Source organism: Mus pahari, chromosome 10, assembly GCF_900095145.1.
Source record: "Mus pahari chromosome 10, PAHARI_EIJ_v1.1, whole genome shotgun sequence".
NCBI classification, from domain to species: domain Eukaryota; kingdom Metazoa; phylum Chordata; class Mammalia; order Rodentia; family Muridae; genus Mus; species Mus pahari.
In genome coordinates, this window is record NC_034599.1 from 101,495,261 (window position 1) to 101,512,654 (window position 17,394).

The following is a 17,394-nucleotide window of genomic DNA, read 5'->3' on the forward strand; positions in this document are numbered from 1 at the left end:
AAAAAAAAAAAAAAAAGAAGGTGTTGGGTCACCTGGAATGGGACAGGAGGTGGTTATCAGCCATTGTCTGGTTGCTCAGAATCAAGCCTGGGTCCTCTGGAAGAGCAGCCAGTGCTCCTAATGGGTGAACCATCTCTCCAGCCCCTGGAATTGATTTGTTAGCTATTATTGTATGTGTGTTTGTGCATGCACATGCATGTGTATCATGACGCCCATGTGAAGGTCAGAGGAAAACTTTGAGGAACCTGTTGTCCTCCCACTGTGCAAGAAATTGAAGTCATCAGGTGGTTTTGCAAGTGTTTTAACTTGCTGTACTATCTTGTTGGCCCAATTTCCAGCAATTCTTCTATTTTTACTTACTTATTTGTTGTTGTTTTGTTTTTCACTGTGTATCACTGGCTGGTCTGGAACTCACTATGTAGACCAGGCTGGTCTTGAACTCACAGAGACCCGCCTGCCTCGGCCGCTCTTGTTTTGGGGTCAGCAGGGTGTACCTCCATTTCTGGATAGTTTCTAACAGTTCTTCGACGTCATGTAGTACAATTCTTACAACGTTGTAGTCTCACCTAGGAAGTTTATAGTTTAGTCTTTGCATTTAGGTGCTTGATTTATCTTGAACTAATTTTGTATGTTGAGATTAGGGTTGAGGTTCATTTTTTTCTCCCTTGTGGATATAAGGTTGTACAAGGATTGTCAACATTTATTGTAAAGGCTTATACTCTTTCTTACTTGCTTGTCTGCTGGGTTTTTTGTTTTTTTGTTTTTTTGTTTTTTTTTTTACATGTTTTTCTTTTTGAGGCAGAGTCTCATTTTATATAGCCCTAGCTGGCTTGGAACTTAATAGGCAATGCATGGTGGCCTTAGAATCACAGTGACCCAACTGCCTCTACATCCAAGTTTTGGGATTAATTAATTGACCTGCCTTTACACCCAGGTCAATTAATAGATAATATATTTTTATAAGAATAGTTTAATAAGGTGGTAGTGGCACATACCTTAAATCCCAGCATATAGGAGGCAAAGGTAGGCAGATCTCTTGAGTTAAGGCCAGCCTTGAGCATAGTCTACATAGTCCCAGGATATTCAGGGCTATACAGAGAAACCCTGTCTTTTTGGTTTTTTTTTTTTTGTTTTTTGTTTTTTGTTTTTGTTTTTGTTTTTTGTTCTTTTGAAACAGGGTTTCTCTGTATAGCCCTGGCTGTCCTGGAACTGACTTTGTAGACCAGGCTGACCTCGAACTCAGAAATCTGCCTGCCTCTGCCTCCTGAGTACTGGGATTAAAGGCTCTTTTTTTTTTTTTTTTTTTTTTTTAAGATTTATTTATTTATTATATATAAGTACACTGTAGCTGTCATCAGACACACCAAAAGAGGGTATCAGATCCCCATTACAGATGGTTGTGAGCCACCATGTGGTTGTTGGGATTTGAACTCTGGACCTCTGGAAGAGCTGTCAGTATTCTTACCCGCTGAGCCATCTCTCCAGCCAGAAACCCTGTCTTAAAAAACAAAATGAATAATTTTTTAAAAAGTTAATTTTGTTCTATGTGTATGAGTGTTTTGCTTGTATGTATATATGTCCACCTTGTGCTTGCCTGGTTGATGTCCTAAGAGCTCAGAAGAGGCCATTCCCTGGAACTGGGATTACAGACAGTTGTGAGCTGCCATGTGGGTGCTGGGGACTGAACCCGGGTCCTCTAGATGAATAGTGGGTGCCTTAACCAGTGAGCCATCTCTCTAGCCCCCAAAACAAAAAATGTATTGACATAGTAAGGGAGTAGTGAGCTAGGCAGCAGTAAGTATCTAGAGAACTGCCTCTCGGTGTTTGTTTATGAATTACTTAGACTTGGTTCTCCTCAAACCAGTGTTGTGCACCCCATGCTTATGTGACTTTGTCCATTGTGTTCTGTTTTGTTACAGAAATTTTACTGGTTTTCCTTAACTGTGTCAGACAATAAAAATATGAATCAGCTGGGCGGTGGTGGCGCACGCCTTTAATCCCAGCACTCGGGAGGCAGAGGCAGGCGGATTTCTGAGTTTTGAGGCCAGCCAGGTCTACAAAGTGAGTTCCAGGATAGCCAGAGCTACACAGAGAAACCCTGTCTCGAAAAACAAACAAACAAACAAACAAATGAACCAAAGACCAAAAGACATATTTGTTAAAACTAAAAGTATTGCCTTAATTTTGTCTCCCCTATCCTGACTTACCAGGTTTAACTTTACAAAAAGCAAGTCTAAATAAATAGTAAGTTCCAGACGAGCCAGAACTACATAGTGAGACGCTGTCTCAATAACCCTGTCTGAACAGTAGTAGTAATAATAATAATAACAACACTAACAATAGTAATATTGTGGGTGTTGTGTTCATTAGTAGTCCCAGGTATTTGGGAGGCAAAGGCATCAGAAGAGTTGCTGGAGTACAGATTCAAGGCTACCCTGAGTAAAAGCCAGACCCTGTCTGAAAAAAAGAAAAAAATCCTCCTTTAAAAGCATGTGATCGTCTGTCATGATGCTTTCACTGCCTAAGTGGTATAGTTAATTACTTTGTTGTGCTAGGGATTGATCCCAGGGCCTCTCATACATGCTAAGCATGCACTTCACCAACATGTAGTTAGAGCAACATGGCTCCAGCCTAGATGGATTTTGTTTTAAAAGAAGTAATAGAAATGGAAGTCATAATAATACAATCAATAGAGAATTATGAGCTGATTTTTGATGTGATTTGAAAATTTGCCTCTGAAATATAAAGGTACCAGGGATGCTTTGATTAATAAAAAATGACTGCCTAACAAGTACAAGTGGTTAATCTGCACCATAAGAAAGTGTGTCTACATTCTGAGCTTAGAGTAGGTGCTTGCTGCTGGGCATCTGTGTGCTTCTGCCTGGCTGAGGGGCAAAGGACCAGGTATTGCCTTGCGGGTGCTGTTGAGACTGCTTTCCTGGCTCTTAAAACAGTTGTGACCTTGTTTGCACCAAGCTCATCACAGTTTCTCTTGTTTGCCGGGACTTTGCATTCACTGCCACTTTCTAGGCTTATTTTTCTGTTGAATTAAAATTAGACTTAAGAAAAACAAAACCAAACACCCAACAGAAGCAAAAAACACCAACCATTTCTTTTGTATCTTCTGTTTGCTTCAACAAGATCTTTTATCTGGCTCCTTATTTATTGTTGAGTTCATTAGTGTATGCTTGATTTTTCTCCCCTTTGTTTTTCCTTTAATATCATTGATTAAAAATTAATCCTTTGTAGGTTTTGGTTTTTTTTTAACATTTTGTAGTTTTCGTTCTTTATTTTTTGGGGTGGGGTGGGGTGTTTCGAGACAGGGTTTCTTTGTGTAGCCCTGGCTGTCCTGGAACTCACTTTGTAGACTAGGCTGGCCTCGAACTCAGAAATCCGCCTTCCTCTGCCTCCCAATTGCTGGGATTAAAGGCGTACGCCACCACACCCGGCCAGTTCAAAGTCTTAAAAGTGACTTATTTTTAATTTGTGTGTGTGTGTGTGTGTGTGTGTGTGTGTGTGTGTGGTATATGCACATGAGTGCAGGTGGCAGTGGAGTTAGAGGTGTCAGATCTCCTGGAGCTGCAGCTATAGGCTATTGTGAGCCACCTGACATGAGTGTGTGTGGGGGGGTGTGTCTCACTGCAGCTCTCTTCGAGAGGACAGCCACAGTCTTAACTGCTGAGCCATATTGGCTCCCAGTTCAAAAACTGTAGAGAGCAGTGGGGACTTAAACCTGGGAGACTGCTTTGGGTAGAGGGAATGGCTAGTGCCAATACATCCGTGTGAGGAGCGGTAGGTGGACAGACTAGGTCTAGAGTGGGATAACAAGCAAGCCCAAGACGGGTAGGGTATGAAGTCAAAGCCTGGAGCTGAGGATGGGGCGGACACAGGTACAGACGGGTTTAGTGAGGAGAGGGAGGCCAGCTGCTTTGTCCCTGCTAGGTTTTCCTAGAAGGAGTAGGCTGCTGGGTATGATTCCTGAGTCTTGACTGGAAAATTAATAAGAGACTAGGTGAAGGGAGCATCAAAGCAGACAAACAGGAAGGTGCGGGGAGTACTGCTTAGGGACAAAGGAAGAAAAAAGTATGCCAAGGACATTTCATAGTTTCTTCCCACCTCCTAGAGCAGTGGTTCTCAACCTGTGGGTCCCTAAGACCATCTGCATATCAGATATTTACATTATGATTCATAGGAATAGCAAAATTACAGTTATAGCAGTGAAAATATTTTACAGTTGTGATCACCACAACATAAGTTGTAAAAGGGTTGCAGCATTAGGGAGGTTAAGCACCACTGTCCTAGAGGATTGTAATGGTAATTAGAGTCTACTTGGGAACCAGTGCTTTTCCTATCATGTATACTAGCATTCCTTTAAACTAACAAACTTGGGGCAGTGGTGTCGCACACCTTTAATCCCAGAACTTGGGAGGTAGTGGCAGGTGGAGCTCTGTGAGTTGCAGGACAGCCAGGGCTACACAGAAAAGATAACTAACCTGTGTTTTAAATAATCTAGACTAGCCTCAAACTCCTAGTGCAGGTTAGTCTCCTGTCTTTTTTTTTTTTTGGCAGAATTTCATTCTGACCAGGTTGATCTTAAGTTTCCAGCCTCAGCCTCCTGAGTGTGAGACTATAGGTGTAAGCTGTCACACCAGGCAGATCAGGCAGGCAGTCTAAAGTGCCAATACAGAGTGTGTAAAACAGGGCAGACGGACTCTCTTGTAGTTGAAGGTACACAGTAAGCTCAGGCAGGGCAGTGGAACTCCATGACCTCCATGAGCACAGGCCACTCACACCCTGTCAGGCTTTCGGTTGTTTTACTGTAAGTCCCAAGGGTGAGTGCTGCTTGCTGTGTGGCAAATGGTGAGTCTCCAGGGTATCTGAGGAGCATGGTCTGCAGTGGCCCAGGACTCCTCAGTGCCCTCTGCTGCTCCTGCCCTGATGCCTTCATTGCTCCCAGCTTTTATTCCTCAGGCACAGTCTGCCTACTACAGTCCTGACTCAAAAGCAGATTTGGTATTAAAGAAGTAGCAAAAGCCGGGCGTGGTGGCGCATGCCTTTAATCCCAGCACTCGGGAGGCAGAGGCAGGCAGATTTCTGAGTTCAAGGCCAGCCTGGTCTACANAGTGAGTTCCAGGACAGCCAGGGCTATACAGAGAAACCCTGTCTCAAAAAAACAGAAAAAAAAAAAAAGTAGCAAGAATTTTAACTTTTTTTAAGGGAAAGAAAAACTGACCTCAGAAGGAAGGTGCTCTCTAATTACAGAGAACTTGTCTCTTTCTCACAGTGGGAAGGAAGACTGAAAGTAGAAGAATCTGAATTCCTCTGAGGGAAAGCAAAAGAAAAGATTTTTAAAAAAAAAAAAGATTTATTTATGTATTATATGTAAGTACACTGTAGCTGTCTTCAGACACTCCAGAAGAGGGAGTCAGATCTTGTTACGGATGGTTATGAGCCACCATGTGGTTCCTGGGATTTGAACTCCGGACCTTCGGAAGAGCAGTCGGGTGCTCTTACCCACTGAGCCATCTCACCAGCCCAAGAAAAGATTTTTAAAATTGTTTTTTAAATGTCATGGCTCATGCCTTTAATTCTAGGACTTGGGGGGGGGGCAGAGTGAGACACATTTCTGACTTCCATGTCAAACCTGGTCTACAGCCAGTTCCAGTCCAATCCATCTGGGGGAGGGGAAGGATTTGCTTTCAATACTTCAGAGAATGGTTTTTCATGCCTGGCCCTTTGTACCTTTAGCAGAGAACTTTTGAAACTCATATGACCTGATGCTTAAGGTAGAAACTCTTGTCTTGAAGTCAGCAAATTTGGGGCCATCCTGGGTGACAATGGGGACACCTTGTCCTAGAAAAATAAACATAAAAATATTGGCACAGAATTTGAGTTCGGATGATGGAAGCCAGTGTTGTGAAGATGGATGATGGTGATGGTTATACAAGCAGTGGGAATGTACTTAATGTTGCTAGAATGTAGGCTTAATGGTTAAAATGCAAACAAACCCAAACACACTTCTCTTGAGTTAGGATGAGACCTCGAACAGAATGTATTTCTGTTGGTTTTTCTGATCCTTTTATCTTTGAAGCTTACATAACCGGGTTGTCATACTGATGGTTATGACATGGTATATCTCTGAAGCGAAATCCTCAGAGTGTTTAGAGGGAGTGGGACAGGAGCTGTGTATACAGAATGATGGGTGGAGACCAAAGCTGCATCATTTTAACAGAATTCTTCAGCTGCCTCTTAGGTTATAGTAGCATACATGCAGGGGATGCACACAGCATGGAAACTGACTAGCCAGACATGTGATTCCCTTTTCCTATCTTATCTTTTCTAGGACAGAACAGTAAACTAAGCAGGCTGTGACCACTGGCCTCCCACTAGCCAGGATCAACTTAGCTCTCCTTTTGTGGTCCATGTGCTGCATCGTCTGCCGTCAGTGTGCAACCGGCCCCCAACGCAATGTGTGTTTGTCAAACCATGGAAGTGGGGCAGTATGGCAAGAATGCAAGTCGGGCCGGAGACCGAGGAGTCCTCCTGGAGCCCTTCATCCATCAGGTGGGCGGGCACAGCAGCATGATGCGGTACGACGACCACACTGTGTGCAAACCTCTCATCTCCCGGGAACAGCGCTTCTACGAGTCCCTCCCTCCCGAAATGAAGGAATTCACCCCAGAGTACAAAGGTCGGTCAGTGGTCCTTTTGTGAGACTAGCACTCTTTGACTGACAGGTCTTGGCTCAGTTGTCCTGTGTTGTTTGCCATATGACATAGCTGTGGTTCTTTATTATCTCAGTTTGTTAGGTAAAATTAGAAGCTGAAATTATCAGAAATGTTTTTAGATCATGAAAAGCTGAGAAAAATTGACATCACGAAGACCCGTTGGTAGAGAAAAGACTATTGTCAAGGAGTCTCTTATTTGTGACACAGGTCTAGGGGGGAAAGGGACAATTCTTTGATCCCTAGGAAGGATAAAGGGGTACTTTCCAGGCTTTAAGGTGATTGAATAGCTGGCAAGGGACAGTGGTGCATGTTTGTGTGTGCAGGAGAGGGAATTTATGGAATATTCAGGAGCCCTGATGTAGTAATGTTTGAAACAGTTTGTTTCAGTGCTGGCTTTATAGAACAGAAAGAATCATGTGGGTGTTTTGGAACCAGGCCATAATAGCATCTGTTCTTTGCACTCCATATGTACTATTAATTACTATTTGTTTGTTTGTTTGTTTGTTTTGAGTGTACTGTAGCTATATTCAGACACACCATTAGCTATGTTCAGACACACCAGAAGAGGGCATTGGATCCCATTACAGATGGTCATGAGCCACCATGTGGTTGCTGGGAATTGAGCTCAGGACCTCTGGAAGAGCAGTCAATTGATGCTTTTAACTGCTGAACTATCTCTCCAGTCCCTCCATCACTCTTTTAAAGACAAGGTTTCTATTGTGTATCCCTGGCTGTCCTGGAACTCTCTGTAGACCAGGCTGGCCTTTAACTCACAGAGATTCACCTGCCTCTGCTAGGATTAAAGGTGTGAATCACTAATCACTACACTTGGCCTATTCAACTATTTTCAAAATTAGTTATTTTATGTGTATTGGTGTTTTGCTTGCATGTATGTCTATGTAATACATGTGTACCTGGTACCTGCAGAGGCCAGAAGGAGTGTTGCATCCCTTGGAACTGGGGATATAGATGGCTGTGAGCTGCTATGTGGGTATTGAAAATTGAACCTTTGTCTTCTAGAAGAGCAGCTAGTGCTCTTAACTACCAACTTATCTCTCCAGCTCTGTTTATGAGTGCTTTGCTACATATCTGTGTGTATACCACATGTATGCAAAGGTCAGAAGGTGGGCATCAGATCTCTTGGAAATAAAACTGTGGTCTTTTGCAAGAGCAGCAAGTACTTTTAACTGCTAAGCCATCTCTCTGGCCCCATATACATTTTTATGACTGCCTATTCTAAGAGCTGTTTATTTGTTCAAGATAGGGTCTCAACTATGTAGACCAGGCTGGCCTTGGATTCAAAACTCACAGAGGTCTACTTGCTTCTGCCTCCTGAGTGCTGGGATTAAAGGTGTGTGACACCACACGAGGCTATAAGTCTGTCTGTCTGTCTGTCTGTCTGTCTGTCTCTCTCTCTCTCGTTTTTTGAAACAGGGTTTCTTTGTGTAGCCCTGGCTGTCCTGGATCTGTAGACCAGGCTGGCCTCGAACTCAGAAATCCACCTGCCTCTGCCTCCCGAGTGCTGGGATTAAAGGTTGCACCATCACTGCCTGGCCTGGCTGTTTTTTTTAACTGAAGAATTTATTTGTGTGTCTGTTTTTTGGTTTGTTTTTTTTTTTTTTTTTTTTTTATTTATTATATGTAAGTACACTGTAGCTGTCTTCAGATGCTCCAGAAGAGAGCGTCAGATCTTGTTACGGGTGGTTGCTGGGATTTGAACTCTGGACCTTTGGAAGAACAGTCGGTGCTCTTCCCCACTGAGCCATCTCACCAGCCCTATTTGTGTGCCTGTATGTAAGTAAATATATATGCATACCAGAAGGAAGCAATAAATTCCTCTGAACAGATACCAGGCCTGTTATATGGGTGTTGACATCTGAACTCTGATCCTCCTGATTGCATAGTACGCACTATTAATTCCTGAGCACTCTCTCCAGCCCTTGTAAAATTGTTTAGATCCAAGCTGGAGAGGCTCTGTGGATAAGAGCATATGCTATTCTTGCAGAGACCCAGGTTGGGTTACCAGCACCCACATGACAATTCACAACTGTCTGTAACTCCAGTTCTAGGGGATTCACTTTCACTCACATGTAGAGTGCACTTAAATACACTTAGTCAAAATTCTCATGCACATAAAATAAAAATGAGTATGCCTTTTAAAATTATTTTTTAAATTTAGTTACGATTTTAGTCACGTTAACAATTTTACTTAGAGGAATTTCTATTTAGCAGTCCAAGTAAGAGTTGACTTTATTATTTTTTTTTAAGATTTATTTATTTTTTTTTTTTTTTTTGTTATGTATTCCGCGTTCAGCCTGCATGTGTATCTGCCTGCCAGGAGAGGGGACCACATCTCATTATAGGTGGTTGTGAGTCACCATGTGGTTGCTAGGAATTAAACTCAGGACCTCTGGAAGAGCAAACCGTGCTCTTAACCTCTGAGCCATCTCTCCTGCCCCTGACTCTGAAAAATTATTATGGAAAAATATATAAAGTATACAATTTTGTTGTATAATTTAATAGCATTAGGTACACTGACATAGTTGTGTGGCTATAACCACTGTTTATTGTGAAATAGGTACTGTGAACATACTAAATAAAAACCCCTGTACTTTCTGTGTCTGAGCCTTGGAAACTTCTAGTCTACTTTCATTCACAAATAGTGTAGATATCCCATATAAATGAAATCATGCATTTTTTTCAATTTGTATCTAGTTAATTTCACTTAGGATGTTTTTAAAGTCCATCTGTTTCATAGCATGTGTTTGAATTCCTTCTGGGGACTGGGGCTCAATGGTGGAGCGCTTACCTGATCCGAGTAAGGTCCAAGGTTTGACTCACAGGACAGATAAAACAAACGGTGAAAAGAAAAGATGAATTTGTATGTCTGCAGGTATTCTTCTCCATGGCATCCATACAGAAGACAGGACAGTGTCCAGGATTTGCTTCTCTCTCTCCTGCCGCCACGTCGGTTGCTTTCGCAGGGACTGAGCTCCTGCCTCGGACCTGGCAGCAGGTGTCTTTACCGGCTTTCCATCTCACAGGCCCTTTTAAAACATTTTAATGAGGGCTGGAGAGATGGCTTAGTGATTAAGAGTGCTCATTGTTCTTGATAATGATTATGATTATTATTAAATTTATTAATTTACAGACTGATAAGAGCTTATCCTCCCTCTCACCCCCCCTTCCCCCATTCCCCCTTTCCTTTCTCCTCAGAGAAGAAGCAGCTTCCCGTTGATATCAGTCCACCTTGGCATATCTAGTTACAGTAGGACTAGGTGCATCTTCTCCTAGTAAACCTGGACAAGGAGTCCAGAGGCGGGCAACAGAGGCAGAGTTAGCCCTTGCTTCAGTTGTCAGGGTTCTCCCAGAGAGACCAAGCTGCACATCTGCTATATGTGTAGGGGGCCTAGGCCCATCCCCTGTGTGCTCTTTGATTGGTGATTCAGTCCCTGAGTCACTCTGGACCCCGGGTTTCATGTGGCGTCCTTGACCCCTGGCCCCTTCTGTCATTCCTCTGGATGCTGCTTTTAGGGCCCAGGTTCAGTTTCCAGCACCTACATGGAGGCTACAACCATCTGTGACTCCAGTTTCAGAAAATCTGACACCCTCTTCTGGCCTCTGTGGATACTGCATGCATGTGGTAAATAGACATGCATTCAGGCACAAATGCATATACACATGAAATAAAATTTAAAAAATGACTGGACATGGTGCTGCATGCCTTTAATCCCAGCACCTGGGAGGCAAAGGCAGGCAAATCTCTGAGTTTGAAGCCAGTCTGGTGTACAAAGCTGGTTCCAGGACAGCCAGGACCACACAGAGAAATCCTGTCTCAAAAGAACAATAAATAAATAAAATTAAAACATGGCAGATTAGTTACATTCACATTGCTCCATCTTTTAGCTCTTGTGAATAATGCTACATACAAGGATATGAGTCCTACTGTTCAGTTCTATACATATTTGAATGTATGTCAAGTCTGTATATACATTTTTGTTCTTTTACTAGAGATTGAACCTAGGAATTAAATGGGCCATGCAAGCATTCTACCACTGAATTATATTCCTATTCCTTTGTTTTTTAAGAATGCTAGGAAATATTCTATCAATTTATCTATATTCCAAGACCCTATTTATATTTTTATTTGTAGAAAAGAGTTAGGCAGTTTTTAGACTATCCAGCTCCAGCTTTCACAGTGTTTTGTTTATTTTAGCCTCAGCTTTTACTTGCACTTGGAGACGTGTCCACAGCTCTCCTCAGTCCTCATCCTTCAGGCACTGCTTGGTCATTCTGGGTTAAATGCTCTGCTCTGGAAACATCATTTCCAGTTACAGAGCCCTACCTCATTTCTTCACAGTACTTCTTAAAATCTGTAATTGTTTTGTGCATGTCTCTTTACTTGGCAAAAGCAAAACTAATGCTAGAGGCGTTAGAAGTGTTTTCCTCCTCATGGAGGCATCTGGGGTTGCATCCATCCACAGTGTGAGACAGTGCCTCCCTTAGAATCAAGGGTGGAGCCAGGGTTGTCTCTGAGGCCTCTCATTCCAAGTCAGCATTTAACTGGGAGTCCCAGTCTGTGCACATAGATACATCGTGAGTTGGAAAGAAAAAAGTAAAATTATTTTTCCAATGAACAATAGAACTCTTCAGCTGAACTATTTGAACAAAGGATTCAAAAAATTGTCACAGGGAGTTTTTGTTGTTGTTGTTGTTTATAAGATTTATTTATTATTGTAGATAAGTATACTGTTGCTGTCTTCAGACATACCAGAAGAGTGCGTCAGATGTCATTTTGGGTGGATGTGAGCCACCATGTGGTTGCTAGGATTTGAATTCAGGACCTTTGGAAGAGCAGTCAGTGCTCTTACCTGCTGAGCCATCTCACCAGCCCCCCAGGGAGTTTTTTGAATATGTATTCTAGACATAGAATGAATCAAGATGGGAAAAAGAGGCTAATAGAAACTATGGCTCTTTTCTGGAAGAGTGTGATCGTTCTGGGGACAGTCAAAATGGAGTAAGAGAGCTCTCAGAAAAGGCTGTGGACTGGAGGGCCCTCAGAAGACTGTGGTGAGGGCTTGCCCAGAGAAAACCATGCACAAGGACAGGTTGTGCATGTGAACCCCTCTGAGGTGTGAGTTTGAAGGATTTTCCTTCTGACAGGACCCAGAGACGGATGCACTGCTCGCCTAGGGAAGGAAACAAGTACAGACGACGGAGTGCCTCAGCCCTCGCTGCAGACTGGAGCTCTGTGGTCACCAAGATGTGTCATTGATGGACACAGGGTGGCATGTGCAAATTCCAGGGGACTTTTATTACTGTGTTTTGTTGTTGTTGTTGTTGTTTTTAAAAACCTTCTTGATTAGATTTCTGAGTACTGTTTCTGTTTTATTGTATTGTTTCTTTTTTTTTTTAAAGATTTATTTATTTACTTATTATGTATATGAGGTTTATTTATTGTTATATGTAAACACACTGTAGTTGTTTTTAGACACACCAGAAGAGGGTGTCAGATCCCATTACGGGTGGTTGTGAGCCACCATGTGGTTGTTGGGACTTGAACTCAGGACCTTCGGAAGAGCAGTCAGTGCTCTTAACCGCTGAGCCATCTCACCAGCCCTGTTTCTGTTTCTTGATGTGGAAGAAACTAATCTGGTTGACAAACACAACAGGAGCTGGAGAGAGAGCTCAGCAGTTAAGAGTACCTTTATTTATTTATTTATTTTTATTTTATTTGAGACAGTGATTCTCTGTAGCCCTGGCTGTCCTGGAACTCCTTCTGTAGACCAGGCTGGCCTTTAACTCAGAAATCCCCTGCCTCTGCCTCCCGAGTGCTGGAATTAAAGGTGTGCGTCACCACGCCCAGCTAGTGCTTCTTATTCTTGCAAAAGCCCCAGGTTTGTTTCCAGCACTCACATGGAGACTCACAACCACTTGTAGCTCTAGTTCCAGACGATCTGATGCCCTTTAATAGCTTTGTGTGATAAACTTGCATACATGTGAGCAAAACACTTACACATAATAAACTAGAAGCCAGGCATGGTGGTGCACAGCTTTAATCCCAACACTCAGAGGCCGAGGCAGGCAGATCTCTATGTGTTCAAGACAAGCCTGATCTAGAGTGTACTAAGACAGCCCAGAGCTATACAGAAAAACTGTGTGTGTGTGTATGGTAGGGTCAGTAAAAGTGGAATCCAGGTGTGGTAGTGCCTTTAATCCTAACGCTTTCCAGGCAGAAACAGGCAGCTCTCTGATCTGTAATTTGAAACAGTCCAGGGTTACATAGTGAGACTATAAAAAAGAACCAGGTTAAAAAATGAAAAACAGACAACAGGCATGGTCACACACCTGTAACCCTGTCACTGGGAAGTGGAGGCAGAAAGGTCAGTTTGAGGTCATCTACTTCATAGTGAATTTGAGGCTAGCCTGGACTATCCAAGACCCTGTCTTATAAAAATAAAAAAAAAAAAAATGGAGCGAACAAATTATTCAATGGGATATAGTGGGGAATTCAGGAAGGCATTTCACCTTAGAGACTCCAGGATAGAAGTCTGTGTGGGGAGCTAATTGTGTGGATGGGTGGGGGAAATATGCTCATTGTGTGGATGGGTGGGGGAAATACACACATATATGTATACATATATATACACATATATACATGTATAAAGATTTCTTTATTTTATGTATATGAGTACACTGTTGCTATCTTCAGACACACCAGAAGAGAACATTGGGTCCCATTACAGATGGTGAACCACCATGAGGTTGCTGGGAATTAAACCCAGGACCTCTGGAAGAGCAGTCAGTGATCTTAAACGGCTGAGCCATCTCTCCAGCCCCTGGGAAGAAAATACTTTATATATGAGCACTGTCTTGGAGATAGTTTGTTTCTTTAGGCAACGGGAAGAAAATACTTTATATATGAGCACTGTCTTGGAGATAGTTTGTTTCTTTAGGCGACACTGTTGGGCAGAAGGAGAACAGATCTAAGGATCACTGCCAAGCAGTGGGGTCATCTTAAAGCAGTTGAGTAGATAGAGGGTTAATTTTTTAAGTATCCATCTTTTGAAAAGGATTTTATTTTTGTTTTAGTGTGTGAATGTTGTATGTCTGTGTACCACATGCATCCTTGGTGGCCCATAGAGCCAGAACAGGACGTTAGATCCTTGGAGTCTGAGTCAGAGATGTTTGTGAGCCACCATTTGGGTTCTGGAGGTTGAACCTAGGTACTCTGCAAGAGCAGCGAGTGCATTTGAGTGCTGAGCCAGCTCCCTGTCATCTAAGAGCGCTACATTTTGTCTGGTTTCAATGTCATGTCACCTAGAGAACATTTGTGAGTGATAAGTGGTGAGTACGGAAAGCAGAAGGGCGAAGGAAAATGTAGAAAAGAATTACAGATTTACCCTCATTCAGAGGTTGAGAGTGAATACGGTTGTCCATCTTTGGAAAATGGGTGTCTACTGGCCATCCTTAATTGGATCAGGACAGGTGATGTCCGCGTTTTGTGAGAAAGCAGGAGCAGACATGGACTCCACCAGTCTTGGTATGTGTTAATCAGCTGCTTTTTCTCCGACAGGCGTGGTTTCTGTCTGTTTTGAGGGAGACAGTGATGGTTACATCAACTTGGTAGCCTACCCTTATGTGGAGAGTGAAACTGTAGAGCAAGATGACACACCAGAGCGGGAGCAACCTCGGCGCAAACACTCCCGCCGGAGCCTGCATCGGTCTGGCAGTGGTAGTGACCACAAGGAGGAGAAAGCCAGCCTGCCCTTTGAGACCTCTGAGAGGTAAGAGGGTATTGGACAGAGCTTAGTGGCACATGCTGAATCCTAATGATACCAACATTCAGGACGGTGTAGGAGTCCTTGTTAGGGTCCAAAAATCACTGAAGGAATTAGGGGAGTTCTAGGGAGGGGTAGGTGACCTTTATCCTGATTGGTTGGCTCTGTTTCTAAGGGTTTCTGTACCACAAGCCAGGTGGTATCCTTTGTTGTGCCCTTCTCTTCTTGGAGACCTTGGTGGGGCTGGGGTGGGAACACTGCTAGGATTTTGGAGTCTCTGTCATAGTATGTTAAATGTCATATTCAGCAGATCTCTGGCTTGAGGGCTAGTGCCTACCTAGCATGTCTTGAGTTAAACAACCTTTGCCTGTTCTTAGTTATCTGTATCAAACTGTACCTTGCAAACATAAAACAAGAAACTAAATAAAGTTCTAACCTTATAGTTAATTGTATCAGTACTTAGCATGACTTTAATATATTTCTGAATATATTAAAGGATATGATCATATATAAAGTTACTGATTATCAACTTTATTTTATTTGTATGTTTGTTTGTTTATTTTTTGGTTTTTTGAGACAGGGTTTCTCTGTGTAGCTCTGGCTGTCTCTGGAACTCACTCTGTAGACCAGGCAGCCTCAAATTCAGAAATCCGCCTGCCTCTGCCTCCCAAGTGCTGGGATTAAAGACATGCACCACCACCACCACGTGGCCTCTATTTTATCTTTTTTTTTTTTTTAAAGATTTATTTATTTATTATATGTAAGTACACTGTAGCTGTCTTCAAACACTCCAGAAGAGGGCTGTCAGATCTTGTTATGGATGGTTATGAGCCACCATGTGGTGGCTGGGATTTGAACTCCGGACCTTCAGAAGAGCAGTCGGGTGCTCTTACCCACTGAGCCATCTCACCAGCCCCCTATTTTATCTTATTTTAATTAATTAATTATTTTAATTATTATTATTATTATTATTATTATTATTATTATTATTATTATTTGGCTTTTTGAGACAGGGTTTCTCTGTGTAGCCCTGGCTGTCCTGGAACTTACTCTGTAGACCAGGCTGGCCTCAAACTCAGAAATCCACCTGCTTCTGCCTCCCAAGTGCTGGGATCAAAGGCCTGTGCAACCACCACCCAGCATAATTTTATTTTTTAATTATAGTAATTTGATGAGACTAAAGCCTATTAAATTTGAGTCTTAAAGATCCTAATTTTTATTGAAGTTCTTCCAGTATGAAAATATAGCTTTTTTAGCCCAGAAATATATTTCCTAAGAAGACTAGATCCTTTTTTGACCGTGGCTGAGGGAGCTCCTTATCTGCTCCTTGGACTGAAAGAAGGGAGACTGCCCTCAGAAGGGGCCTGCAAGCCTTAGTAGAGCGCAGGCAAATGGAAGGGGCATATGTGATTCTTAACCTTTTTAATGCTGTAAACCTCTCAAACTGTTTATAAATTAACAGATTTCTTAATTTTTATTCCTGGTATTATTACCATAATTTACAGTGTGTGTATGTATATGTGTGTGCATGTATGTGTGTGTGTATGTGTGTGTGTGTGTATATATATATATATATATATATATTTGTTGTTTTTTTGTTGTGGTTTTTTGTTTTTTTTCGAGACAGGATTTCTCTGTATATTACTAGCTGTCCTGGAACTCACTCTGTAGACCAGGCTGGCCTCGAACTCAGAAATCCACCTGCCTCTGCCTCCCAAGTGCTGGGATTAAAGGCGTGCGCCACCACGCCCAGCTAAAGAAACATTTTTAAATCTCATCTTTTATAAGTAATTTTTTAGGACAAAAATTGCATAAAACATATCATCCCAATTTAAAAGTCTCTTTAGAGACCTTGGTTGACTCATAACATCTGTTGTTGCCTAGGATGATTTTTAACCCTGAGTTGTTTTAAACCAACTTTTTCTGTTACTGATACTATAGATTATTAACCATATATCATAAATTATAAATTAATATTTTGTTACTAAGACATGCAGATTATAGTAAACTTACATATTTAAGACTGGTAGAAAAAAACATGCAGTGGCCACCTACATTTATACATTTAAAACAGACACAATTTTTTTTTTAAGCTGTAATTTTAAGAACGGAACACCTTGCTACTTGTTGAATCTAGTTCTCGTGGGCATAGATGTTTTGTAGTTGTCAGGTTACTTAGCGAGAGGCTGAGGAGCTGCTGGCCCCTTTAAGAGCAGCCTGCACATCGCCCCTGGCTTACTGCCATTTTGATCCAGGCAGGAGGCAGGACTCTGGGGACAGCACCAACTTGTCAGTTTTTGTTGTCCTGATTTAGTCACTTTTTTCTAAAAATTCTTGAAATGAGTTAAAACTAAGTCAAGGGGTAAACAACCAGAGATGAAGTTTTTAACCATTTCTTCAGACCCAGATGTCCTATAGTGCAGAGTTAATGATGGAGGAAAGACCGAATTTTACAGATAGTGATGCACATCAGTCCCCAAGGGTGGTGGACCTGCTGGCCACTTGTTCCTGCAAAAGATGGTTAGTTTCCCAACCATACAGTTAAACTTAGATTTTTTTGGTCAGGCATTTGAAGTCCTTCAAGTGTAATTGGACTAGGTTCAATGGAGTGGCGCTGGCTGACCCATGGCATCTCTCAAAGTAATAGGGGAGAACAAATCAATCACAGGCACATAAAGCACACAGTAAGCCTGTAGGTGTTGGGAAAAGAAACCAAATGAAGCTGATGGTGGCCTCTCCTGGTATCATGCCCCGCCTATCAGGATAACTCACTAGCTTCCACCAAACCCTGTGTTTGGCTGGAGTTCTCCAAGGCTCCCACTGCCACTGGGAGGTCGCTGGAGTTGGCCTCAAAAAAAAAAAAAAAAAAAAAAAACCAACCCCAA

General features: G+C 42.3%; 1 protein-coding gene across 1 annotated transcript in view; it reads left to right on the forward strand.

Moving 5' to 3' along the window:
- The window catches only part of Ip6k1 (inositol hexakisphosphate kinase 1), a 47,552-nt gene that overhangs the window by 16,251 nt on the left and 13,907 nt on the right, over window positions 1-17,394 (forward strand). The window contains exons 2-3 of the mRNA XM_021206207.1: window positions 6,344-6,691; window positions 14,305-14,515. Coding sequence (XP_021061866.1) covers window positions 6,469-6,691; window positions 14,305-14,515 — 434 coding nt within the window. The 5' untranslated portion in view covers window positions 6,344-6,468. The remainder of the gene's footprint in view (window positions 1-6,343; window positions 6,692-14,304; window positions 14,516-17,394) is intronic.